At 44.8% G+C, this 27,643-nt stretch overlaps 1 protein-coding gene across 7 annotated transcripts in view; it reads right to left on the bottom strand.

The window, feature by feature from the left end:
* Positions 1-10,769: 10,769 nt before the first annotated feature.
* CDC42BPA (CDC42 binding protein kinase alpha) overlaps positions 10,770-27,643 on the bottom strand; it is a 363,756-nt gene continuing 346,882 nt past the window's right edge. For 5 of the 7 annotated variants that reach the window (XM_040351326.1, XM_040351329.1, XM_040351327.1 and 2 more), the window contains 3 exons: positions 24,162-24,279; positions 22,687-22,841; positions 10,770-11,487 (listed from right to left, as the gene is read on the bottom strand). In XM_040351326.1, coding sequence (XP_040207260.1) covers positions 11,356-11,487; positions 22,687-22,841; positions 24,162-24,279 — 405 coding nt within the window. In that variant the 3' untranslated portion in view covers positions 10,770-11,355. Of the gene's footprint in view, positions 11,488-22,686; positions 22,842-24,161; positions 24,280-27,643 lie in introns of those variants that run through there. The other 2 variants (XM_040351332.1, XM_040351331.1) reach the window with 2 other exon arrangements.

The following is a 27,643-nucleotide window of genomic DNA, read 5'->3' as shown; positions in this document are numbered from 1 at the left end:
TAGACAATAATGGCTGTGTGTTGTTATTTTGAGGGGACAGCAAATTTACACGGTTATACATTCCCACTCGGAGCAGACAATTGCTCGGTAGGAGGGATTCCCCTGTCAACGCTGTGTTGACAGGGGAATTGTGCAAATTTCTTTCTTGCAACCCGTGGTTGCAGGAAACAAATCACACCATCTATGGCCTGACTTACTACCACAGTTATGTGATCAGTGAAATAAAAGTTCAACAAAATATTGTGTAGTAGTGTCGTGCCACCACTGTGCTCTTCCTCTGCTCCCACAGTTTGCACACCGCACTCACCAGAAGTTGTGGACTCCTTTAGTTAACGGTCAAATGCACTTATTTCATAAGAGAGTGGGTAACTGCTCAAAGAGAACCAGGCAATCCGATTCCCGTGGTCCGAGCCAAGGGTGCAGGCAGTGCAATCAAAATGCAGGTTAGGATGAAGGAAAAAAGCTGGGACAGCCGCACTCCAAAAAAACTCCTCCTTTAATTAAAAATCACAAAATACATGCCACAGCAAAAAACAGCACAACAAAAGAAAAGCTGATGTTTCGCACTATGCCTTAGTGCTTCTTCATAGCTAGTAGCTAGCTATGAAGAAGCACTAAGGCATAGTGCGAAACGTCAGCTTTTCTTTTGTTGTGCTGTTTTTTGCTGTGGCATGTATTTTGTGATTTTTAATTAAAGGAGGAGTTTTTTTGGAGTGCGGCTGTCCCAGCTTTTTTCCTTCATCCTAACCTGCACTTATTTCATAAGTTGGCGACTTCCTGTTCACCCATTTTATTGGGTTCCCCTGACAACATCTTTATCTGCTTTTCTCTCCAGAAGAATGGAGTCATCTTTGTTTAGGCATCACCCAGGGCAGTGTTAATTTTGGCATAAAATTTTGATTTAGTTTTAGCTATAGTCTTTTGGCCAAAATGCTGTCTTAGTCCCACTTTAGTCAACTGCAATTGTTTTAGTCATAGTCTTCGCCTAAAATGCCGTTTTAGTCCCGTTTTAGTTATCGTATTTTAGTCGACTAAAATCTCCAGTACATTTTAGAAAACTAAAATCTAATGTGTTTAGTTAAATGGTAATGCATTATTTAGGCATTTCTATAGAATTTCCAAGCTCATTATTTACTCCTGGAGTAAAAAAAAAAATCGAATATGCTATTTATGGTATTAAACCCAGATACAGATTTAGCCACTCTGGTCTGAGAAGGCCTGTATTGCTGCACAGTGCTCTGGACGGTGGTCTCATGCTGAGGAATGGCCTGTATTGCACAGTGGCCTGGATGCCATTGGTCAGAGGAGGCCCGTGTAATGCACACCCAGTGCTCTGGACGGACGATGGTCTGACGGGAGTCCTCAGGCTTGCTGTAATTGTAACGTACTACACACTCAGTCTGCACTGCTCCCTGCTATGGGTGCCTGGCGGTCATCTTATGAGTCAGGACTCGGGAGGCCTGGCTGGCCTATAATGCACAGTGCTATTCTCTGGCAGTCATCACGATGCACACAGGCTCTTGCTTGCTGGGAGCGGAAGCAGGTAGAGCTCCATGAAAACCAGAAGTTAGTTCACAAGGTTAAAAGGTCCCTGCCTCACATTTTCATCCCGTATTCGTTGACAAAAACTGATTTGGCTTTCATCATAGTTTTCATCAGTGGACGAAAATGTGCTGTACTTTTCATCACTGTAAAAATGTCGCTGATGGAAAAAAAGACGAAATTAACACTGACCCAGGGTCATCCTCTTACCTTCCTGGGTTCAGATGCCAGCTCAGAAATAAAACCTTAAGGCTGCATTCACACCTCGGCGTACAAAATCGCGGTGTTTTGTCCCGCGAATTGCGGCGACAAATATCGGCATTTTGTACCGCGATTTGCGGCGACAAAACGCCGCGATTGTGAATGCAGCCTTCACCCCCTCTATGGAGATGGTTCACATCTCCTATGCCGAACGCCGCCTGAAAAAAAGGGTCCGGGACTTTTTTTTTTTCAGGCGTTCGGCGTGGAGATGTGAACCATCTCCATAGAGGTGCATGTTAAATCATCCCTCTGGCGTCTCGGGGCTGCAGCGGCGTCGGACTACAGGCGTAAATACGCCTAGGTGTGAACGGGGGCTAAGGCTACTTTCACAGTCAGACCGCCTGAGCTTTAGCAGCTTTTTACCAGTGCTGTGCTCTGGCAGCGTTGCCCATTGATTTCAATGGCAGGGGCGGTGTATACACGGCTCCTGCATCTGACTTTTTTTCTGTCCTGCAAGCGCACCGTCCCAGTGTGAAAGCACTCAGGCTTTTAGACTGGGAGGCTTGAGAGGTCCTTTACAGATGCTATTTTTAGCGCTAAAACGCCCAAAAAACACCTCAGTGTGAAAGTACCCTAAAGGATAAGTTCACTTAAAAAAAAAAAAATGCAAATTTTTTTTTTTAATAGATAAAGAAATGTGCATTTCTTTTTTTGTTGCAGGAGCCTGTAAAGCATTGTACCCGCAATCAGAAGATCACTGATGCCATGACGGTCTCCTGCAGATCTGTCAGTGTATCTGCTTGCTTGTACCACGTACCAGAAAGCCAATACATTCAGACAGGAAAACTCACAGCGCCATGGAGGTTCATTAAAAATTACAAGCCGACAGCTACAAACGATGTCTGGACATGTAGTTTATTCATACACAGAACTTTGTGGAGCCTCGCTGTTGTCAAAAAGTGACAGCTGGTACAGGGTACTTCCCCCCCCCGTACTGCTGCCCCAGAGAGAACGAGCAATGGGAACGTTGCACCCTAAAAACAGGTGGTACATGTAACATGTTCCCAAAGGTGAGCTTATCCTTTAAGACAAATACTGGCATATGTGCAACTCTTGATTGCGCTCACAACTGTTTATTACAGATCAGTCCCTTTATTACAGATCAGTCCCTTTATTACAGATCAGTCCCTTTATTACAGATCAGTCCCTTTATTACAGATCAGTCCCTGCTGCAGCCTCTCACCTTGTGACTTGTCACAATATTACAGTCTGATCAAAAGGGGAAAGGAGATTGAGGAAATGCTTCCTCTTGCCTGCAGCAGAATGATGATATAATCTCAGGCTAGCCAAAATAACTGATTGGAGATCAAGGGTGGATTTTTAACAAAAAGTGGAGCTTTTCTTTACAAATAAAAATGATATTGTTGCTGTATACTGTGACAGGTTAAAAATGTATTTTATAAAGACGTGTAAAGTTATGGAAAGATCCGCTTTAAAGATGGCCGAACATGCGCTCTGCTGCCACCTTCAGGAAGACGATGTGCAAATAGGAAAAGTGACACCCTACTCCTGTCAAGGAAATTAGAATATTTTATTGCCAAAACCAAAACGTTTACCATGTACACTGTATCTGTTATGCCAAAACATCATGCTTGTTAATCGTGATCAAGAAAACCAAGTTGTGTGACCTGTATCGGCAACTGCGACTTCATCTCCCCCCATCAACCCGCGTAATAATACATCAAACATTCTCTTCCCACAATCCTTTGTAACACAGCGACCAACACAGCATGAAACATATCAAAAAAAAGAAAATACATGGTGTCCGTTTTCTTTTTTTTTATCTTTTAAATCATTTTTTTCATTTGTAACCCCTCCCCCCCTTTTTTATAGTACTCCTTGTAAAAACCAAAATAAAAAATAAAATACCAGCATAGTGATTATAAATATTATATTAACAGATAAAATGACATCTCGATTGTAACAAACACAAAAGGAAGAAAAAAAAAATATTATTTTGCAAAGACTGCGCAAAGCACAATACGTGGATTTATACAACGCAAGGAGAGGGGGAGGAGGAAGGGGAGGAGTCGGGACACTTTGGTGAGGGAAACGGTGACAGAAAACAGTAAATAAATAAATAAATACGAAGAAAAGCGGATGTCTTAAAAATACAAATTGACCGACATGCAAAGGGGTGAAGGGAGGTGGTGTTGTGTTTTTTTTTTTAGTTCCTAAAACCGACAAATAAAACAACATGGCAGACACAGGTTCGGGAGGAGTTTGGAACGTTAGAGGCACAGGGCTCGCCTGGCGCATAGGGACGCCAAGCAGCTGGAACAAAAGTTGAATGATGTCTGGAGATTAAAGAATAAGCGCACAAGATGAAGAAAAAAAAAAACGTATACTGCTCATCTGCCATTGGCAAGAGCCTGCAGTCCTGAACTTACTGTATTTTTTACAGATCTGTAGCTCTCCGATATCTCTTAAGAGGTTAACAGAAGGGGCAAGAGAAATAATGTTTCCATCATTTAGGCATCCCTGGTATAGCTCCAGATGTACGTCACGGCTCATTCACACTAGCCCAGTTGGGCAACATTGCCCAACACAGTCCCAATGTATAGACAAGGTAATTTCCCATATGTCCTACTGCTTCAGTTTACACTAATGTACTGCGTTAATGTGCGCCTAATGAAAAAAATGAATTGTTGCATTTTTGCGCAGAACATTCCACCGCCCACAGAGTTACAATGCTAGTTTCTCTAAAAAAAAGTGAATCAACGTGGTATAAACTTCCCCATCACCTGGTCCCCACTGTACTTACCTCCGGGGATGCTGAGCTGTCAGTGCCCATGGAGCCAGACCAGGGATTTGAAATCTCTGCTCCTCTCACTCTTCTCTGTGAAGCACTAACAGGAACAATCCGAGCGATTCGCTGCAATGGTGCTGACCACTCAGAATCGCTCTGGTCTGTCCTGGAAGTGCTGCACAGAGAAGGGTGAAGAAGAGCGGGGATTTCAAATCTCCGGACCGCTAGTTGGGCTCCGTGGGCACTGACAGCTCAGCATCCTCGGAGGTAAGTACAGCGGTGGACCTGGGGGTGGAGAGGGAGTACAGTGTTCACCTTTTACATTTTTTCTGTAGAGGTGAACAGTGACGGTCCGTCTCTTTGGCTTTGATACATAGAGAGTGAGGAGGAGGGCTTCCGAGACTTGCAGCAAAGCTGGGAGTGGCGGCTTTCTTTTCAGGTTTCCGATACAAAAAAAAAAAAAAGCTTAAAGAGGAGTTCCACCCAAATTTGGAACTTCCTCTTAACCCACTCCTCTCCCCCTTACATGCCACATTTGGCATGTAATTTTTTTTGGGGGGGGGGGGGTGGGGGCTTCAGGAAGAGTGGGACTTCCTGTCCCACTTCCTCCTTCCTGTAGGTGATTAAGCTTAATCGCCTTCAGGAAGGGGCTGCTGTAGGCGGTCGCCTAGGACACGTCACAGGTCCTAGGCGATCTCCTGGCCAATTACACGGCGCAGCGCCGCGCCGCTCGCGCATGCGCAGTGCCGCTCGAGCATGCGCAGTGGGTGCCTGGCCGTGAAGCCGAAAGCTGTCACGGCCGGGTGCCCACACTGAGAATGAAGACGCCGGCCGGGGAGGGGGGGAGAGGAGCGGAGCCCCGGCCGGCGCGTCGCTGGAGCAGGTAAGTGTCTGTTTATTAAAAGCCAGCAGCTACACTTTTTGTAGCTGCTGACTTTTAATAAACATACAAATTGGCTGGAACTCCCCTTTAAGGCCCGGTTCACACAGAGGCGACTTGTCAGGCGACTTAGCCGCCTGACAAGTCACACTCCATTCTGTACAATGTAACCGTTCTAATAGGAGTGACTCAAGTCGCTCAGACTTAGAAAAAGCTTCCTGCACTACTTTGGGGCGACTTTGGAGCTTGTATTGACTTCTATACAGAAGTCGTTTTGCAAGCCGCGCTGTACAGAAAGGCTTCAAAATCGTCTGACCGGCTGTGTGAACCGACTCTCACTGAACAAGCCAAAGTTAGGCCGCATTCACACCTGAGTGTAGCGTTTTCGGACGTTTTTTCCGGCGTTTTGTCGTGCGTATTCACACGTATTCGCGCGTTTGCATACAGCGTTGTCCGACGTTTTTGAACTTCGTCGTTTTTTATTTTAGCCAATAGGAAAAAATGATCATCTCTTTCGTCACTTGTTGCAATGTTTGTAGATTTTTTTTATCTTCTTTCTGGGTGAATATTCTATTTCACAGAACAGATTAAAGCGACAAAACGCCCGTAGAAACGCTTGCTGTCGCGCTAGACGATTGAATCAAGCGTTTCCATTAGTTTCTATGGGAATACAAACGTTCAAAAACGCCCAAATAAGCCCGATTTGCGCGACAAAAAAGGGTCCAGAACTTGTTCGGCTTCAGGCGTTTTGGAGATGTGAACCATCTCCATAGAGAATAATGTATTTTTTCCCCTCTAGCGTTTTATAGCTTCAGGCTACAAAACGCTCAGGTGTGAATGCAGCCTTAGAATCTGGTGCAGCTGTGCATAGTAACCAATCAGCTTCTATGTGCACCAGTTTTAATAAATCTCCCTGGATTAAATGCTTATTTCTAAAACATTATATTTTAAAACATTTTTTCAAAATAGGACATAAAATTATTTTATAAAAATTGGTAACACTAAAATATTTAAATGGAAAAAAAAAAAAGTCAGAGTCTGATTCTAAGTTAAACATGCCTTTCTGTATTTAGTATAAATGCGAATTCCGGCTAAAATTCGGACCAGAATCGCACCTGAACCGGTGTACAGAACCCCAGGCACGAACCGGCAGCCACACATGTGTGAATCCGGCTTAAATCGGCTGTAAACTCGCATTAATTTTTTTATTTTTTTACACCTGCAAGGAAAAAGCCATAATGAGCTAGTATGCACCGCATATTAGCTCATTATGGAAATACTTACCTCGGAACGAGGTAGGGAACTTACCTGGTCCACGCCGAGCCGAGCGTGTCTTCCGGGTATCGCCGCTCCAGCGCTGTGATTTGCTGGAGCAGCGATGACGTCACTCCCGCGCATGCGCGCAGGAGATTTCCTTTCCGGCATGGGTCGGCGGGGCCGGCCCTTCAGCCGAGGATCCCCCCTGCGCATGCGCCGCTGCAAACAGCGGTGCATTGCGAGGGGAATATCTCCTAAACCGTACAGGTTTTAGGAGATATTCTTTATACCTACAGGTAAGCCTTATTATAGGCTTACCTGTAGGCAAAAGTGAAAAAAGTGGGTTTACAACCACTTTAATAGGGACAGACTGGGGGAGACTTGCTAAAATTGAAGCACTGAATTGCGAGTAGCTGTGCATAGTAACCAATCAGCTTCTAAATTCAGCTTTTTCAATTAAGCTTTGACAAGACAACCCGGAAGCCGATTGGTTTCAATGCAAAAGATTTTGCACTCTCGTTTTAGTAAACCCCTCACTGTGACTCTGTGTAAGACTATAGGCAGACTGTCAGGTAGGTGATTTGAGATATGTCAGGTACATCTATAGGGATGCCAAGGATGTTTTCTTGGATCTAGCAGACCAGGGGGGTTCCCAGGAGAGTTCTATGGGGCAGCAGGAGGAAGGAAAAAATTAAGGTGGTTAAACTAGTTTGCTTTGCCCCAATACAGTAAATGAGCCAATGTTTTTCTGTCGTGCTAAAAGTGCACTTATTCTTTAAGCAAACTTTGTAATATTGTAGCATTGCTTGAGTGTCTGTAGTGTTACTGGAAACCGTGAAAAAGGTACACAACACACTGTGAGATTTCTTATATTTCAACTCCATATCTTATTCAAGGGATTGTGTCATTCTGAAAACTGCTTTTTAGGCATCAAAAGAAAAAAAAACATTCTAAAGTTACAACCGAGCAAGGGGTTTAAAAGGCAAGTCCAACCAAAACCAATTGTTTTCAGTAGACGCTGATGGAACAAATTAACCACTGCCACATATTATAGCTAAGGTAGTCTTATTCCATTTGCTGCATTCTCTGCAATGTGAAAACTTGCAGAAGATAAAGGTGAGCAGAGATCTCACAAACGGCATCTCTGGTCAAAAGATAGATTAAGGCAGAATGGGGTCCTTGGCAAGGTAGCAACTTTGCTGCCCCCATGCCTAGGACTGACATTAAGGGTTGCAACAGACAGAGAAGTTGCCCCATCTGCATTGTCTGTACTGCCATGGCCCCATCAGACTTCAGCCTTCCACAAGCACATCCTCCCTTGTGCAGGTACATATATAGCTTTGACCAATTGCACTAAAACCATGTTTACTTTCAGGAGCCTGAAGAATGTAGCAGGGACCCTGGACATTCACCAGGCCTATAGGCAGCTTCCTAGGTTGTGAAAGATTCAGCTCTTTTTAAGAGATAAGCAGCAAGGCAGTAATTCATCCTGTCCGCAGTCACCAAAAACAGCAATATTGGCTGGACTTTGCCTTCATTTGTAAACACTTTCATTTTCTCTCCAGTAGAGGTCACTGTTTCCACTGCTGTGCAGGACATCCAGCCGCTGACCAATTTCAAAAGCAACGTAGACTGCCATCTCCAGTTTAGATATGAGTACTGCACCTAATTAGTGGGGTATTTTTTACTTGCTGCCAAATAACACTGCATTATTCGCTCCTTGATCACATACAATGGACTTGTAAAATCTTTCATCTGACAGGAAATAATCAAAAGTGAAAACCTGGGGATATGGTTCCTTGTATGACTTGCTGATCTGACACCCAGCAAAGTTGTACAGATAAAGGGGATAAACTATTGAGAAAAAAAAAAAACCGCGGGCGATCTAAAAGGGTCTGTTAGTACAGCACTGATAAGGTCATTTCCTGAGAAATGTAAAGTTGGTGTGGAACTGAAGCCACCTTTACAAACAAGTATGTTTCTCCATACTGGGCTCAGTCCTATGTCATAATGAGAGGAGATTACTTGTTCTATCCTCCAAGAGGACCTGACAGCTTGTTTCAAATGGCCTGCTTAAAAAGCAGGGATAGTGAGGTGCTATTAGGGTAACCGGTCAGTACCCAGACTGTAAACCAGGGGTCTCCAAACTTTCTAAACAAAGGGCCAGTTTACGATCCTTCAGACATTAGGGGGGCCAGACTAGGGCCATTGGGAGTAAAAAATGTCCAGTGGCAGTAAATAATTCCATATCTTTGGTGACAGTGAGAGGACTAGTGCCCCATCGTTGGTGTTAATGGAAAGAATTGATGGTGTCAGTTGGATGAATAATGCACCATTGGTGTCAGCAACAAGAATTATGCCCCATTTAAATTGGATGGAATAATGCCCCAAGGGCCACATTAAGGCAAGCAAAGGGCCACATCCGGCCCCAGGGCCGCAGTTTGGAGACCCCTTCTGTAAACCAAACTGTGCTGACACATACCTTTAGATCTAGCACTTTGTAGACTGAGAGCCCCAAAGCGTGTGCCCTTCTGATTCTAACAAGAGTCTCTACCATTTAAAGCCTCATACACACGATCGGACTTCCATCTGACTTTTCCGTGGATTTTTTTGTCCAAAGGGGCGTTGGCCGTGAACTTGGTATGCATACACACAGAACATTTTCAGTCAACATTCACCAAATCACATGGTTTTCAGCTCTTTACCGCCACCCTTTGGGCAACTTCTGCTATTGTTGTCTGATGTTTAGCATTGGTTCGGAGCATGCGTGTTTGTCCGATGGACTTGTGTACACGCGATCGGATGATCCTCCATCGGACATTTGTTGTCGGAAAGTTTGAGAGCATGCACAGCGAACATTTGTCTGTTGAAAAACCGGACAATTGTCCGATGGAGCATACAGACGGTCGGATTGTCCGTCGGACCGTTGTTGTCAGATAGTCCAATCGTGTGTATGGGCCTGTACTTAGGCTTACCCTCGGAACACAACTCCACTCAACAATAAACCCTACTCTCCAATGAAAGGACTTCTGTGGTCACAATGGGTCTGTCCTTGGATAGGGAGATGACAAGTGGGCAGGGCTTAGCTTTGAGGGCAGGGCCTAATTGAGACTTCGTTACATAGTGAAATGAAGATCAGGGGTCACACAGGACACCTAAAAACGGTGTCTGCTCTCAGGAAGGACTTTCAAAAGTTTAAAATGGCTTTCAGGTTGACTTTAAAGCGGGGGTTCACCCTATAAAAAAAAAAAAAAAAAAAAAAATTCTTCTAGCATAAAATTAGGCATAGTAGCGCGAGCCCCGTACTCACTGTGCAATCCTCTATAGAAGATTCCGACTCCCCGCGGGGAATGGGCGTTCCTATCCAGGGGGAAGGTGATTGACGGCCGGCTATGGCACGTCACGCTTCTCCGGAAATAGCCGAAATAGGACTTGGCTCTTCACGGCGCCTGCGCATAGCCTGTGCGCAGGCGCCGTATAGCGCCGTGAAGAGCCAAGACCTACTCCGGCTATCTTCGGGGAGCGTGACGTGCCATAGACGGCCGTCAATCATCCTCCCTCTGGATAGGAACGCCCATTCCCCGCGGGGAGTCGGAATCTTATCTATACGATTGCACAGTGAGTACGGGGCAAAAAAATAAATACAGGCATACTGTAGCTCCCGCTACTATGCCTTATTTAATGCTAAAATGTTGGTAATGAGGGTGAACCACCGCTTTAAAGAAGCATTGCTAACTTTATTTGTGGAGGACCCACCTCCTGCTAGGCAAAGCATAAGGTAGCTGCTCTCTGCCTAAAAAAAAAAAAAGGATTTCCAGACCACCAATGTGATCCCTTATGGCTAACCTTAGCTGGCAGCATCTTCCATCATACTAGCTGAAAGTGTGTACTCCCTTTATTGGGGACACCAACATGGATAATATGGCGTGGATGACTATAAATGACCTATGAGCGACCGTGTGAGTCAAACCTTAAAAAACAAAAAGTGTGATTGTATGGAAAGTGTTGAGTTAAGCTGGTTTATCCAATAGCAATCATGAACGCAAACAATCCGTCATTAAAATTACAGAATCTCTCTCTCTCTCTTTTTTTTTTTTTTTCTTTAAATATGCTCTACTCTCAGAGGAATACATCATCCTTATATATACATATGCGATGTACTATTTAGATTAAACTCTTTCATAGTAAAATACGTTACCGATGACGCAAGGTGGGGGAGGGGGGGTGAACGGACAGCCGGGGTAACATTCAATGTCTGAGGTCCCGCGAGAGGGAGAGGTGACACAGTGCCGATTCCTCAAGTCTGAGGGCTGCTACCGGGGGCGGCACTGGATCTCCCCCTCCCCCTAACTCCCATCCCACAATTCCCCACCGTTCTCCCCCAAAATGGTTGTTTCCTGTGTGCACCATTTTCGAGCTTGTTGCTGCCTTTCCTTGTGGCTAATGGATTTTATGGCAACAAAGCCACATTGTAAACTGTGTGAAAAGCAACCAATTCTACTAGCTAGAAGGTTTGTTCCACAACAAGCTGCCTCCTTACGAGTCCCAGGCATCACGGTGCTGCGTTGTTGAGCTGTGTAAGATATCGGGGGGCCCCTCCACGCCAGTCCCGGACAAGCTGGATTTTAGGCGGTTCTTTTTTAAGCAGCGGTGAGGGGCGTGAAGTTCATGCGTCCCAGCTGACATGGTCCGAACTCTCTAAGGAACTGCTCTTGGTCTTGTGAGGGGACACCGGGCTTGGTGGGCTGCTGAGGTTGGAGCTGTTGGAGGCCGTCGAATGTCTTGGTGAGTCCGAGTCCTGGTGACCAACAAGAAATGAAGAGGTTACAAAGCAACTTTAGACAACAAGACAAATATTTCTACTGCTATCCTATGGGCAATTATTAAAGTGTTACTAAACCAAGGACCCTCCATTCACTAGATCTGGTCTCCCACAGTACACAGACCATGGGGATGCAATAGTTTTAGTAAAAATAAACTGCTAAATATCTTTTTCATCTGCAGTATATAGCAGTCTTGTGACTTCTATCAGTGTTTGGTTAAAGCTTGTAGGAGGAGCAGGGGCGGACTGACCATTGGGGCTCTCGGGCACTGCCCGAGGGCCCCATGCCACTAGGGGGCCCCATCAGGGTTGCCAGGCTCAATAAAACCAGGGACAGTATGTAAAAATCTGTGGTTTTTTTTTTACATCTGTCCCTGATATGTACGAAACCGACATGCTTTTGATGTGAAAATCCTGAGATTTTAGCTGCCTCGCCTCTGCACTGCCTCCTGGCATGGTGGCCATCTGTAAGCACAGGGGCCCCATAATCTTCTATTGCCCGGGGGCCCCATGAGTTGTCAGTCCGCCCCTGAGGAGGAGTTTTTATTCTCTTCTGTCTGTCCAGTGCTCATTGACCCCGTGCTGATCACATGCACTCTCCCAAGAAAAACTCTCTAGCAATACGCATCAAACTGAGCAGCTTGTCCCTAGCCTCTGTACCATCAATAGATGGATTGGGGACAGTGGAAGGGGAAAATCAGAGAAGACAGGATCAAACAGCCTTTTTTACATAATGCAGATGATTATCCCCTTAGGTTCCACAGTGAGTATAACAAGCATGCTACTGTATACTGCATATACAGACTGATTTTACCGTTGTGGGTTTAGTAACACTTTAAGATTATGGTCAGCCCTTTAAGACTAAAGGAATCACTTAAAATCTTAGAAAATTCCTCCAACAGCATCGGTGCGTTGTGCAGTAAAGCCTTCTTAGAACAGAAGGTATTCACGTGATTTATTCCGTCACATATTACAAAACCAAGAGGATTATTGCTCATTTCAGAACAGAGGGCAGAGTCATGCAAATCATTCCTTTAAACCCCAAACTGAAAATGCTCTTCCAGAACTATTGGTGTATAGTGGAGATATAGCTAAATATTACAGAGATTGAAATAAATGTCTTTTAATATTAGGCTATATTTGCATGATACACCAATAATGTAAATTTGGCCATTAAGGGATAAAAAAAATAATGTGCATGGCTCCTCCCACTGTCCCAAATGAGGAATTATTTCTCCCATTTGTGGGATATGTGAAGGATTTAGACGTGTGAATATTTCCCGTTTCAAAAAAGCTCTACTGTACCAATGCTATCCAAGATACACCTTCACCCAAATTATATATTTTGTATTGCCAGTTTGAGCAAGTCTTTCAGAGGGCCTGTAAGTGATCATGCAGCTTGCAGTTACAGTGCAAAATGTATTTCAATGTGATCAGGTAATAAGTTGCCTTCAGTATCACCAGTTCAGGATTAGATGTTCCCAAAATACCAGGTTTCTGCTATCATAGAGTTCTACACACCAGGAGGACTAGATGTACTCATGTCTCTACTACTAGAAGCAGAGGCGGCTCTTTAATTAGGCAAATTAGGAGGTCGCCTAAGGCCTCGCGCTCACAGCGGCCTCGCGACCGCTTAATTAGCCGATGGAGGAAGAGGAGAGCCCAGCATCGGGAAGAATGATGGCACTGCCTGCGGATGTGCAGGACCAATCTCTTCATGCAAGCATTTTGCACTAAAAATGTAATACTTTTTCCCATTATAGGCATGAGTTGGGCCTCATGTCCAAGTTTTGCCTAAGGCCTCACAAAGCCTAGAGCCGCCTCTGACTAGAAGGTTCTACACTGCCAGGAGGATCGGGGGGGGGGGGGGGGGGATCCAAGAGGTGCTGGAACTCTGATATAAGTTTATACAAAGTGGTGAGAGGACAAAAACATTTGAAGAGCCCATTGACTTAAGTTTGTCTGCTCACGACAGACAAGGTTCCCCAGCAGATTACCAGAAAAAAAAAAATGCACACATGGAAGGAACACCAGACCAAAAGATAAAATAGTCAATTTCATTTATTGGTATTGTGCGAAAAGAAAGCCAACGCGTTTCAGGGGTCAAAGGAGCTCCCACTTCATCAGGGCCCCAACATAATATAATTGTGTTGGATAAAATCCTGCGTATGTTATCCATGATGTTTTAGGATTGTTAGGCTCATGATTTTACCAGTCACAATTATATATACATTCTATTATATTTTGTTGCAGCCCTGATGAAGGGGGAGTTTCTTTGACCCCTGAAACATGTTGGTTGTCTTTTAGCACAATGCCAATAAATGAAATTGGACTCTTACTTGGTCTGGTGCTCTTCCATGTATGCACATTTCTTTCAGGGGATCGAGTGTACCAAGGTCATCACTAACAGTGGCTTCTACCTTATTTATCATTAATGTGCTGACCTGTACCGTGTCAACTCATTGTGGTTTCTTGTTATGTTTTATACCCATTTTTACTTAAAGCAAAGCTCAAACCAAAAGACAAAGCACCACTTGTTCGCACAAACAACCCCCCCTCCATTGTCACATTTGGTTTTGTCGTCGGGTATGCGTTCTCACTTTCAGGTAAGATCGCTGCTGCGATCTTTTGAGTATGTCCGGTCCCTCCTCCTTTTCCCTGCTGCCTTCTAGGACACGCACAGGTCACAGAAGACGTCAGGACCATTCAGAAAGCACAGCGCAACTTGCCCATGCACAGTAGGGAACCGTCTGTGAAGCCTGAAGGCTTCAATGCTGCTTTTCTTTACTGAAGATGCTGGTGCCTACACCTGAAGCCAACTGAAGAATCGGCTGGGGTGCCGACATCGCTGGATTCCTGGACAGGTAAGTGCCCGTATATTAAAACTCAGAAGCTACAGTATTTGAAGCTGCTGGCTTCTAGTTTTCTTGGGTGGGACTGAAGATCCTCTTTAATAAATACATCTTGATAAAAAAAACAACAACAGTGGGTTCTACAACACCAAAGTGGGTTCTACACCATCAGGCGGACCAGGCATAATCAGGTCAGTACTTCTCAAGGGTACTACATTGCCAGGACGACGAGGTGTATTCAGGTCTCTGCTACCAAAAGGTTCCATAATACCAGGAGGAGCGAATGTACTGAGGTTACAACGAACAGAGGGCTCTGCAACACCAAAGGGTTCTACACCATCAGGAGGAACAAGTGTTCTAAGGTCTCAGCTACTGGTGGGTTCTACACTGCCAGGAGGACCAAGTGTTCTCAGGTCTCAGCTACTGGTGGGTTCTACACTGCCAGGAGGACCAAGTGTTCTCAGGTCTCAGCTACTGGTGGGTTCTACACTGCCAGGAGGAACAAGTGTTCTCAGCTACTGGTGGGTTCTACACTGCCAGGAGGAACAAGTGTTCTAAGGTCTCAGCTACTAGTGGGTTCTACACTGCCAGGAGGAACAAGTGTTCTCAGGTCTCAGCTACTGGTGGGTTCTACACTGCCAGGAGGACCAAGTGTTCTAAGGTCTCAGCTACTGGTGGGTTCTACACTGCCAGGAGGACCAAGTGTTCTCAGGTCTCAGCTACTGGTGGGTTCTACACTGCCAGGAGGAACAAGTGTTCTCAGGTCTCAGCTACTGGTGGGTTCTACACTGCCAGGAGGAACAAGTGTTCTCAGGTCTCAGCTACTGGTGGGTTCTACACTGCCAGGAGGAACAAGTGTTCTCAGGTCTCAGCTACTGGTGGGTTCTACACTGCCAGGAGGAACAAGTGTTCTCAGGTCTCAGCTACTGGTGGGTTCTACACTGCCAGGAGGAACAAGTGTTCTAAGGTCTCAGCTACTAGTGGGTTCTACACTGCCAGGAGGAACAAGTGTTCTCAGGTCTCAGCTACTGGTGGGTTCTACACTGCCAGGAGGAACAAGTGTTCTAAGGTCTCAGCTACTAGTGCGTTCTACACTGCCAGGAGGAACAAGTGTTCTCAGGTCTCAGCTACTGGTGGGTTCTACACTGCCAGGAGGAACAAGTGTTCTCAGGTCTCAGCTACTGGTGGGTTCTACACTGCCAGGAGGACCAAGTGTTCTCAGGTCTCAGCTACTGGTGGGTTCTACACTGCCAGGAGGAACAAGTGTTCTCAGGTCTCAGCTACTGGTGGGTTCTACACTGCCAGGAGGAACAAGTGTTCTCAGGTCTCAGCTACTGGTGGGTTCTACACTGCCAGGAGGAACAAGTGTTCTCAGGTCTCAGCTACTGGTGGGTTCTACACTGCCAGGAGGAACAAGTGTTCTAAGGTCTCAGCTACTGGTGGGTTCTACACTGCCAGGAGGAACAAGTGTTCTCAGGTTTTAGCTACTGGTGGGTTCTACACTGCCAGGAGGAACAAGTGTTCTCAGGTCTCAGCTACTGGTGGGTTCTACACCATCAGGGGGACCAAGTGTTCTAAGGTCTCAGCTACTGGTGGGTTCTACACTGCCAGGAGGACCAAGTGTTCTCAGGTCTCAGCTACTGGTGGGTTCTACACTGCCAGGAGGAACAAGTGTTCTCAGGTCTCAGCTACTGGTGGGTTCTACACTACCAGGAGGAACAAGTGTTCTCAGGTCTCAGCTACTGGTGGGTTCTACACTGCCAGGAGGACCAAGTGTTCTCAGGTCTCAGCTACTAGTGGGTTCTACACTGCCAGGAGGAACAAGTGTTCTCAGGTCTCAGCTACTAGTGGGTTCTACACTGCCAGGAGGACCAAGTGTTCTCAGGTCTCAGCTACTGGTGGGTTCTACACTGCCAGGAGGAACAAGTGTGATCAGGTCTCAGCTACTAGTGGGTTCTACACTGCCAGGAGGAACAAGTGTTCTCAGGTCTCAGCTACTAGTGGGTTCTACACTGCCAGGAGGAACAAGTGTTCTCAGGTCTCAGCTACTGGTGGGTTCTACACTGCCAGGAGGAAAAAGTGTTCTCAGGTCTCAGCTACTGGTGGGTTCTACACTGCCAGGAGGAACAAGTGTGATCAGGTCTCAGCTACTAGTGGGTTCTACACTGCCAGGAGGAACAAGTGTTCTCAGGTCTCAGCTACTGGTGGGTTCTACACTGCCAGGAGGAACAAGTGTTCTCAGGTCTCAGCTACTGGTGGGTTCTACACTGCCAGGAGGAACAAGTGTTCTCAGGTCTCAGCTACTGGTGGGTTCTACACTGCCAGGAGGAACAAGTGTTCTCAGGTCTCAGCTACTGGTGGGTTCTACACTGCCAGGAGGAACAAGTGTGATCAGGTCTCAGCTACTGGTGGGTTCTACACTGCCAGGAGGAACAAGTGTGATCAGGTCTCAGCTACTGGTGGGTTCTACACTGCCAGGAGGAACAAGTGTTCTCAGGTCTCAGCTACTAGTGGGTTCTACACTGCCAGGAGGAACAAGTGTTCTCAGGTCTCAGCTACTAGTGGGTTCTACACTGCCAGGAGGAACAAGTGTTCTCAGGTCTCAGCTACTAGTGGGTTCTACACTGCCAGGAGGAACAAGTGTTCTCAGGTCTCAGCTACTAGTGGGTTCTACACTGCCAGGAGGAACAAGTGTTCTCAGGTCTCAGCTACTGGTGGGTTCTACACTGCCAGGAGGAAAAAGTGTGATCAGGTCTCAGCTACTAGTGGGTTCTACACTGCCAGGAGGAACAAGTGTGATCAGGTCTCTTCTACCAGAGGATCGTACACTGCCCAGGGGATTGGGTGTATGGAAGTTACTGTTAACAAAAAGGGTTCTACACCACCAGGAGGACTGGATATACTTGGGTTTCCACCACCAGCGCTTTCTACAATGTCAGGAAGACAAGGTATACTCAGGTTTTCATTACCAGAGGGTTTTACACCGCCAGGAGGAACAGGTGTACTCAAGCAAGACCAGAATTAAAAGCAGAAGTTCTGGGCCAGCCAGGCTATGTGCACTTAACAGATTCCTAATGCCAAACTGTTGCTTGCGTGTAATTCTAACATACAGATAATGTAGTGCAGTCAAGCCATAAAGTATATCTAAAGCCAAAATCCCTGTCTAGTTCTTCTGCTGCCTCGTATCATTTGCAAGATTTCCCATTGCTGTCTGTCCTTCATAAACATGAAGTAAGCGGAAATCTCTACAAAGTGATGTCAAATATCCTCTTAGAAAACAGTCACTGGAACATATGTCACCAACGGAGATATCCCTACCACTCCCATTGCGGTGACAACTGTAAAATGTAGTACAGTCACCAGGACAAATGTTCCCAGCGGGATGCAGTAATAATGACCTCATAGGAGTTCTAATATTTCCTCACTCTATCCAAAACTAACTTCATAACTATTGGCTTTAGATACCTTTTACCTTGAAGTGGAGTGAGTTTACAAAGACGTGTTCTGTGAGAGGCAGCACACAGTGTGTGAAAGGTGCAATTAGAGAATATCAAATATACTAGCAGTTTCTAATCAGAATTACCCCCTCTAATGGTCAAAAGTAGTTCTGCACCAGTTTAAAATGTACTTCTGCCCAAGTCAAAGTTTGTTGCCTGTTTTAAGTAAACAAAAAAAAGCAAATCACAAAAGTAGCAAGAAAACATGTTTATTTGTACAGATATATATATATGAAACTGCCTGAATAACTGCCTGTTTAGATGCCTCATTCATGCCCAACCACCATGTCCTCTTCCTTCCCTCTAATTGCATGTTTGTGCTGGAGCCCGCACTCGGCTGTCTGGATCAGTCACTGGTTGTGGATGGGTGGAAGGCTGTGTTGGCAAGTAGGAAGGAATTTCATCAGCGGGTTGTGCCCACTATTGGATAATGGCTTGACTCTCTTGGGGTACGGCTTTATGGTCGTTTTCATGTGTACAATTGGAAAAGTAGGCAGAAAGGAGCACCCGATGTCCAAAGAAATGCAATCTTGAAGGTAGATTAAAAGGCGTTCATTGAAAATATGGTAAGTACATCAGGTCGATGTACTAAACAATACTTTCAATAAACTGTAATGTAATCTAAATTTTCTGTTATCCACTGCAAGCAGATTTCAGACAGGTCCTCACATGTTCAGTGGGAGGGTGTTTCCTGAAGCATGTGAAGTACAAATTCCCCGGTCTCTGCTTCCTTTAAATCAGTCAAATTAAAGCTTCAGAGTACTGTCTCATCAGACTTTCTCTAGACCATGAGGAATCTGCAGTGGGTGTATTTGAGAATTCCTCCCATTTTACAAAGGGGTGAGCAAAGGTGATCACCAGATCATTATAAAAAGGCAATGGTGATAACTGTTGCACTACAACAAAGTAAGGATAAAATACTGAAGGGAACCTGTATTTTAAGATGTAAAGTACATGTTCACATCAAAAAATCCAACCCTCTCATACCTTCCCCCTTTACATTTAGTTGTGCCATTCCCCCTACCAGGTCCATGTTTACCTCCTCCAATGGCTGCAGCCTCCTATGGTGTCTGTAACCCACTCTTCTAAAAATGGTGCTACCACACTCGCATTCGCACCTGTACTGCAGGAGCAATGCTCAATTCAAATCTATTGGGGGCAGTTAGTGCACAGACATGTACATTCCTGCACTAGATTTTCACTGCTGCAGCCACGGGAGGGCAGGGTGGAAGGGGGCTAGGGAGAGGGAGATACACACATACATACATATATATATATAGATATATATACACACACGCCTCACATTTTTGTAAATATTTTATTATATCTTTTCATGTGACAAAACTGAAGAAATTACACTTTACTACAATGTAAAGTAGTGAGTGTACAGCTTGTAGAACAGTGTAAATTTGCTGTCCCCTCAAAATAACAACACACAGCCATTAATGTCTAAACCACTGGCAACAAAAGTGAGTACACCCCTAACTGAAAATGTCCAAATTGGACCCAAAGTGTCAATATTTTGTGTGGCCACCATTATTTTACAGCGCTGCCTTAACCCTCTTGGGCATGGAGTTCACCAGAGATTCACAGGTTGTCACTGGAGTCCTCTTCCACTCCTCCACAATGACATCACAGAGCTGGTGGATGTTAGAGACCTTGCGCTGCTCAACCTTCCATTTTGGGATGCCCCACAGATGCTCAATAGGGTTTAGGTCTGGAGACATGCTTGGCCAGTCCATCAATGTGTTTGGGGTCATTATGTTAGAATACTGCCCTGCGGCCCAGTATCCAAAAGGAGGGGGTCATGCTCTGCTTCGGTATGTCACAGTACATGTTGGCATTCATGGTTCGCTCAATGAACTGTAGCTCCTCAGTGCCGGCAGCACTCATGCAACCCCAGACCATGACACTCCCACCACTATGCTTGACTGCAGGCAAAATACACTTGTCTTTGTACTCCTCACCTGGTATTTGCCACACATGCTTGAAACCATCTGAACCAAATAAGTTTATCTTGGCCTCATCAGACCACAGGACATAATTCCAGTTATCCATTTCCTTAGTCTGCTTGTCTTCTGCAAAACGGTTTGTGGGCTTTCTTGTGCATCATCTTTAGAAGAGGCTTCCTTCTGTGACAACAGCCATGCAGACCAATTTGATGCAGCGTATGGTCTAAGCACTGACAGGCTGACCCCCCACCTCTGCAGCAATGCTGGCAGCACTCATACATCTATTTCCCAAAGACAGCCTCTGAAAATGATGCCGAGCACATACACTCAACTTCTTTGGTCGACCATGACGAGGCCTGCTCTGAGTGGAACCTGTCCTGGTAAACCGCTATATGGTCTTGGCTACTGTGCTGCAGCTCCAGCTTTTTAGGGTCTTGGCAATCTTCTTATTTCCCTTTGGGATTACTAAAGTATTCTGTATAGCCTAGGCCATCTTATGTAGAGCAAAAATTATTTTTTTTAGATCTTCAGAGTTCTTTGCCATGAGGTGCCATGTTGAACTTCCAGTGACTAGTATGAGAGAGAGCAATAACACCAAATTTAACACACCTGCTCCCTATTCACACCTGAGACCTTGTAACACGAATGAGTCACATGACACTGGGGAGGGAAAATGGCTAATTAGGCCCAATTTGGACATTTTAACTGTATTCACTTTTGTTGCCAGCGGTTTAGACATTAACGGCTGTGTGATGAGTTATTTTGAGGGGGCAGCAAATCCACACTGTTATACAAACTGAACACTCAATACTTTACATTGTAGCAAAAGTGTAATTTCTTCAGTGTTGTCACATGAAAAGATATAATAAAATATTTTCAAAAATGTGAGGGGTGTACTCACTTTTGTGAGATACTGTATGTGTGTATATATATATATATATATATATATATATATATATATATATATATATATATATATATATATATATATATATATATATATTGCATGTTATTAAACCAGGTTTGGAAACATTATGACATCTGTATGTAGTAACCCCTTAACATGTGTGCTGAAAACATATGAAAACTATTTGTATTGCTAGAGCTGTCCAGCAAGGGAGATCCAAACCAGCACAGAGAATATAGCATACCAGGAGTGCTGCTTCAGAGGAAAACATGTCTAGAATGTTTTTGACAATCTAGAAAAAGAATGGGACACAGACGGCCAGAACCCTATGTTTTAGGTGAAACTAAAGAAAAAATATATTTTTCCATTTTGGATTTCACAAGGGAATGTTTTTTAGTTTGTCAGTTTTTTTTTCTTGTGTCCTACTGCAGAGACTTCCCTTCACTTCCTGTCCCATAGCTAAAAACAGGAAATGAGAGGAAATCCCTCCAAATTGACTGGCGTTATTGGTTGTCATCAGAACTAATGTCCCCATTAGAAGATTCCCCCTCATTCCCTCTTCTGGTGACAACTCAAAATTAGGGATTTTGTTTCACTTTTCCTCTTGGTGATAATGATAAACAGGATAAATAGAGAGGGTAAATCTCCCTAACATGGGCACAGACAGCAATAATACCCTGACAGATGTTCTAATCCCTCTCCTTTAATCCAAAATTAAGAAAAAAAGACTTTTGCCTTTAGTTAAAGGGATTGTAAAGGTTTGTTTTTTATTTTCTAAATAGGTTCCTTTAAGCTAGTGCATTGTTGGTTCACTTACATTTTCCTTCAATTTCCCTTCTAAATGTTTTTTTTTCTTTGTCTGAATTTCTCACTTCCTGTTCCTCTTCAGTAAGCTTGCCCCCATCATCCGAGCCGTTCTGGCTGGGGGTTAGTCAGGGGAGAATGTTCACAGCATCTCCCCGCAGGGATGTAGTCCCAAGTGAGGGGGCGAGCACGCTGACTAACCTCCAGCCAGAACGGCTCGAACGATGGGGGCAAGCATACTGAGGAGGAACAGGAAGTGAGAAATTCAGACACAGACAAAAAACATTTAGAAGGAAAATTGAAGGAAAAGGTAAGTGAACCAACAATGCACTAGCTTAACGGGGTTGTAAAGGTTTGTTTTTTATTTTCTAAATAGGTTCCTTTAAGCTAATGCATTTTTCCTTTGATTTCCCTTCTAACATTTTTATTTCTTTGTCTGAATTTCTCACTTCCTGTTCCTCCTTAGTAAACTTGCCACCATCATCCGAGCGGTGGTTAGTCAGCCAGAACAGCTTACTGAACAGATTACAAAAGAGAAACAGGAAGTGAGAAATTCAGACAAAGAAAAAAAAACATTTAGAAGGAAATTGAAGGAAAAGGTAACTGAACCAACAATGCACTAGCTTAAAGGGTCACTAAAGGATTTTTTTTTTTTTTGCCGAAATGACTGTTTACATGGTATAGAGACATAATAGTTAACTGATTCCTTTTAAAAATGATTAAACATAGAAAATCAATCATATAATGTGCCTGCAGTTTAGTTTAGTTTAGTTTAGTTTTTTCTGTTGTTTCCTGGTTCTCTGATGTACAGAGCCAGATAGCCAATAGAGGCCAGTGAAGGTTTTGCAAAACGAAACTAGATTGGTGCTGAGGGGTTTTAATCACACCTCCTTGATTAGTCACCACGGTGAGAAATCTCCCAGTACTGTGGTGATCAGGAAACAGACAACCAGGAAGTGTCCAGAACAGAGAGGAATTACTGCAACATCAAAGCAAAAACGAACAATGAGGACATGAAACCAGGACTGCAGTAAGGTAAAGGAAGCTATTTAGCGAAAAAAAAAAATTCCTTTAGTGACCCTTTAATGGAACCTATTTAGAAAATAAAAACCTTTACAACCCGTTTAAGATTGAGAAATCTTATGTGTGCACTCATTGCTCACCTCTCTTTCATATTCCCGAGCTGGGGCATCACTTCCTTGGTCAAGTCCTCCAGAAGATAGAGACCCATCGGACGGCGACGTCATAGGCTGCCGCTTTGCTCCATAACTCCCTCCCGAGAATTCTCGCCGTAGCGCACTACCGTTTTGCGATGACCCTGGAGGCAAAGGAAGACCATTTGTTACAAACCAAGTCGGTTCTGTTGGGGAATAAAGCACATTATTTGGTGTACATCAGCATGCATAGCATCCAAAGGGTTATCATTTCTAGAAATGCAAACAGCTGAACTTTTAGTTTAGTAGTTGAGCTCCAACAATCCCTCATTAGATCAGTACTAATACAGACCAGAGTCTCACTGCTTTGCTTTATATTAAGTACCCGATTAGAACAAGATGATTCTTAGGGGCAGGGCTTTTTTTCAGGGGGAACTTGGGGGAACTCAGTTCCACCACCTCTGGCTCAGACCCTTTGGTGTCTGCTCACCACAATCACTTGTAAACACAGAAGTCTGGTTTCTGTGTTTACAAGTCACAGCTCTGCACTCTATGTGTAACCCCCCTGAACTCTGCACTCTGTATGTAATGCAATTCTGGTATTTAATGCCCCTTTAAGACCCTTCTACTGTTTGTGAAATCTTAACAGGGCCGTGGATGAGTTCCTGCACCTATTTTCTGAGAAAAAAAGCTCTGCTTAGGGGTGAACCAAGTATTTGAGGGGATCGAATGAACGTCATTCAAACCAGCAGGGGAACACCACCAGGTGACATAAAAGGTGCTTTTTTTATTATAAAAATGAATTATGGCCTTCCATTAAAAAATATGTATCACAGCACATAATTTAGAGCACATCTGCACTCACAGCTTTCCCTTAGTCCCCCTGCAAAGTCCCAAAACTTCCTGTTGATCCTGCCACTGAAGTCCACCTAATGCAGCTTCCTGTGATGATGCGACAAGCTGAACTGCTTCTGAATTCAGAGCAGAGCTGTCGCCCTCATGTAGGCTGTGCCTGCTTACACTAAAGTGGGATGGAAGATGTTACATGGCTTTTAGGATTGTCACTGCTGATTCACAAGTCTGTATCTTGTCAGTCGGCGTCTGGCCACACCTATCCCCACCCTGTGCTTCCAGGATGGACAGCATTGCCTGTGTTACTGAAACCTCCCACAGTGAGCTGCAGTGCCTGGGGAGGGAGAGCGTATGTGGATAGACTGATACAGGAGCCTTTAACAAATGCTGGGCTGGTAAAAAAATAATAAATTTGAATTGGGTTTTGATTGTATAGATATTGTAAAATCACGTTTTTAATGTGTATGGCCAGCTTTAGGTTTGCAATGATCATGGCACTGAGCGTTTCAGGTCAATTTTGAAGCCAATAAGGGCAGAAGCATTCTCCAATACTAGTAGATTGGGTCCCTCATTAGCTGCGGTGGTAGGGAGAACATATTTTGCTGTGGCTGCTGTGGGCAGTGAACACTTACTTGCAGCGAGGCCACTGCTGGCACTCATTGACCGGCCGGGCTCACCGCGCGACTTGGTGATTGACGGAATACTGACAGAACCACTGAACATCGACCGACTGTCCTGGGTCCGGGGATTCTGTATGTGGCAAAGGGAAGACACGTCAGTTTGCTTTGCCACTCAGCAGGACGATGAGACAAAGGACCAAAATCAGCTAATAAATGAAATCAAAGCGGCACAAAAGGAGCTGCAGACGATAACAAAAGCCGAGCCTGCAGCTTCCCCTCCGACGACATGATGACAGCAAAACCCCACAATGACACTCCACTCAAACACAGCGCAACACAATGAGCACAATGTAGGTGATGGGACTTCTGAGTGCAACGTAATAGAATGATGAAAAAAAGTGTGGACTAGCTGAAAGGATACCAGAAATATCACTCATATGCCTTTGAAGCTGAACTCCAGACAGATATAAAAGGCACAAGCAAGCAATTCGCTGTGCTGCAGAGTTAATGTGTTAACAAGGAACATGCTAACAGGAGAAGAGAGCAGAGTGACCGATGTGCTCAGCAGTCTGCTGCTTCTCCTTTCACTGTCCAGTCATAGTTTTTAAGGAGGGACAAAACCTGTAAGGGCTCATGTACACTTAGTTAGACTTCAACACACATTAAAGCACCTACTGCTTCAACATGCTTTTTGTATGTGTTTTTGATGCTTCTGCGATGCTTCAGTGATGTATTTTTTTAAGCTTTAAAGAAGCTTGGTATATGCCCTATATGTGCATACCTCCCAACCGTCCCTGATTTCGCGGTAAAGTCCCGCGATTCGCGATAAATCCTGCGGTCCCGCGAGCAGCGCTATTTTTCCGCGATTCGCGTTAAACCCCCCCCGCTCAACAACTTTGATCCGCGGACTTTTAGACGCGGCCCCCCCGCTCAACAACTTTGACCCGACCCCCCCCCCCCACTCAACAACTTTGATCCGCGGACCCCCCCCCCTGCTCAACAACTTCGCTTGGGGGGTATTCTCATTTGTCCCTCATTGTGAAGTTGAAAAGTTGGGAGGTATGTATGTGTGTTGATAACTTATAACTGCAATACCTCCAAAACTAAGCAAAGCTAAAGCTGAATTGAAAGCTGTAGGTGTTTCAAGTGAGCTTTGTTATAGACTTCTTTTGAGGCTTTAAAGACTTTGAAGCTCCACTAAAGCAACATGGGGTATTATTTTTGAAGCAAAGCAAATGTGGTGTTAGCAGGACTGGAAGCTAATCATTTTATTTAGTGACAGGTGGTTGACTGGCATTCAGAGAGCTTTAAAATAGCGCATCCGAAACCATGTTTTGAAGCAAGTGTAAACGAGCCCTAAGTATTATTAAACTGCAGCACAGAAAAGCCAAGTCTCCTGCCCTGTCAGACAGGATTGTTCTGTGTGCTGTGTGGCAGAGCTATGTATCGTAAATATCACTGCTGGATGGACAGAAATACAAATCCTTAGGCAGGTTAAACAGCTCTCAGCCATATATTTTATTTGCATTGTCTAGCCTGGAGTTCAGCTTTAGGTCAAACTATTGCACCTTAGTATGGCTACCTCTGTATGCAGAGCGGTCTTAATGAGAGGGCACACCTGGGCACTGCCCAGGGGCCCCAGCTGCATGGGGGGGCCCCTGCACTTTCCCCAAAGCAGCTGGTCCTTTAGCCCACGCTGCCCCATAATGGCACTGAGAGTGATAGATACACAGGGGAGGCAGTCTGCCTCCTACCTACTTGATGTCTGTTTACCTGCACTGTCACCATTGTAGGGCCCCCAGAGCATTACTTTGCCCAGGGGCCCATGATGCTATTAAGACGGCCCTGTCTGTATGGCTACCTCAGCACCTAAAGTGTCATATAATTCTATTTTCTCCAGGGACAATGAAATGTCACCTCTGTACAGGACCAACAAATATGGAAAACATTATTTTGACCTGCTCATCGCCAAAGAAATACCTATTTTCACAGTATAAGGTGCATGTATAGGCAAAACTTTTTTTTGGATAGAGTAAGGAGGCATTGAAGTAAATTCAGGGCAAAACTTTTTTTGAGGGCTTTGGATAAGGAGTTAGAACTATTGTTAAAGCGGAGGTTCACCCAAATACCATCTATCTCAGACCAACTTCTTTATACTTCTAACATGTACAGTCCGCATTTTTTTTTCTTTTTTTACGCTGTACATACCGTACAATCTATATTTGCAATCTAGCTTCCGGGTACTTCTCTCCGCGGGAGTAGGCGTTTCTATGCGGAGGAGGAATGTCCTCTGGGAGGTCGCCCATATGATTGACGTCCTTTCAGAAAAAGTCCCCCCCCCGGCGGATAAGGCCCCGCCCCCCGTATTGCGTAGGCGCGTCACGAGTCACAGCGTTTCCAAAAAAAGCCGAACATGCAGAGCTGCGAGTCGGCTCTCTATGGCGCCTTCGCATCGACTAGGAGCCGTGTAGAGCTGACTGCGCAGGTGCCGTATAGAGATTCTTCATGTTTGGCTTCTTTTGGAAACGCCGTGACTCGTGACACGCCTACGCAATACGGGGGGCGAGGCCTTATCCGCCGGGGGGGGGAACTTTCTCTGAAAGGACGTCAATCATCTGAGCGACCTCCCAGAGCAGTGGTCATCAACCCCGTCCTCAGGGCCCACTAACAGGCCAGGTTTGCAAGATAACTGAAATACATCACAGGTGATATCATTTGCTGCTCAGTGACTGCAGTATTCTAGTCTGCATCTCCCCAAGGTAATACATAAAACCTGGCCTGTTAGTGGGCCCTGAGGACAGGGTTGATGACCACTGTCCCAGAGGACATTCTTCCTCAGCATAGAAACGCCTACTCCCGCGGGGAGAAGTACCCGGAAGCCAGATTGCAAACATAGATTATACGGTATGTACAGCGTAAAAAAATAAAAATAAAATGCGGACTGTACATGTTAGAAGTATAAAGAAGTTGGTCTGATATAGATGTTATTTGGGTGAACCTCTGCTTTAAGGGTTGTATTGCTCTCTGTGTCCCAGTTAGGGAGAATCATGTTCTCTAATTGTTCCAATCACTGGAAATGAAAGTTCAATATTTTAAGACATAGATGGCAAAACATTTTTTCAAGGGTTTTAAAAATTCACATATGTGTGCTGTAGTGCATTATCATGTGCTGCAAGACGTGGGATTTGTGTGCTGGGGTGGTATTTACAAGTAATGGCAATGCAACACACTGCTGTACAACATTGGCCAAAAGTCCTGAGAATTACACAAAAATTAAGTTTTACAAAGTCTGCTGCTTCAGCGTTTTTAGATTTTTTTTGTCAGATGTTACGATGGTATACTAAAGTATAATTATAAGTGTCAAAGGCTTTTATTGACAATTACATTAAGTTTATGTAAAGAGTCGATATTTGCAGTGTTGACCCTTCTTTTTTAAGATCCTCTGCAATTCGCCCAGGCATGCGGTCCATCAACTTCTGGGACTGACTGATGGC

The sequence above is a fragment of the Rana temporaria genome, chromosome 4 (assembly GCF_905171775.1).
Source record: "Rana temporaria chromosome 4, aRanTem1.1, whole genome shotgun sequence".
In the NCBI taxonomy this organism is placed as follows: Eukaryota; Metazoa; Chordata; class Amphibia; order Anura; family Ranidae; genus Rana; species Rana temporaria.
The sequence above is the reverse complement of the archived record's forward strand: the minus strand, read 5'-3'. Positions and strand labels throughout refer to the sequence as shown.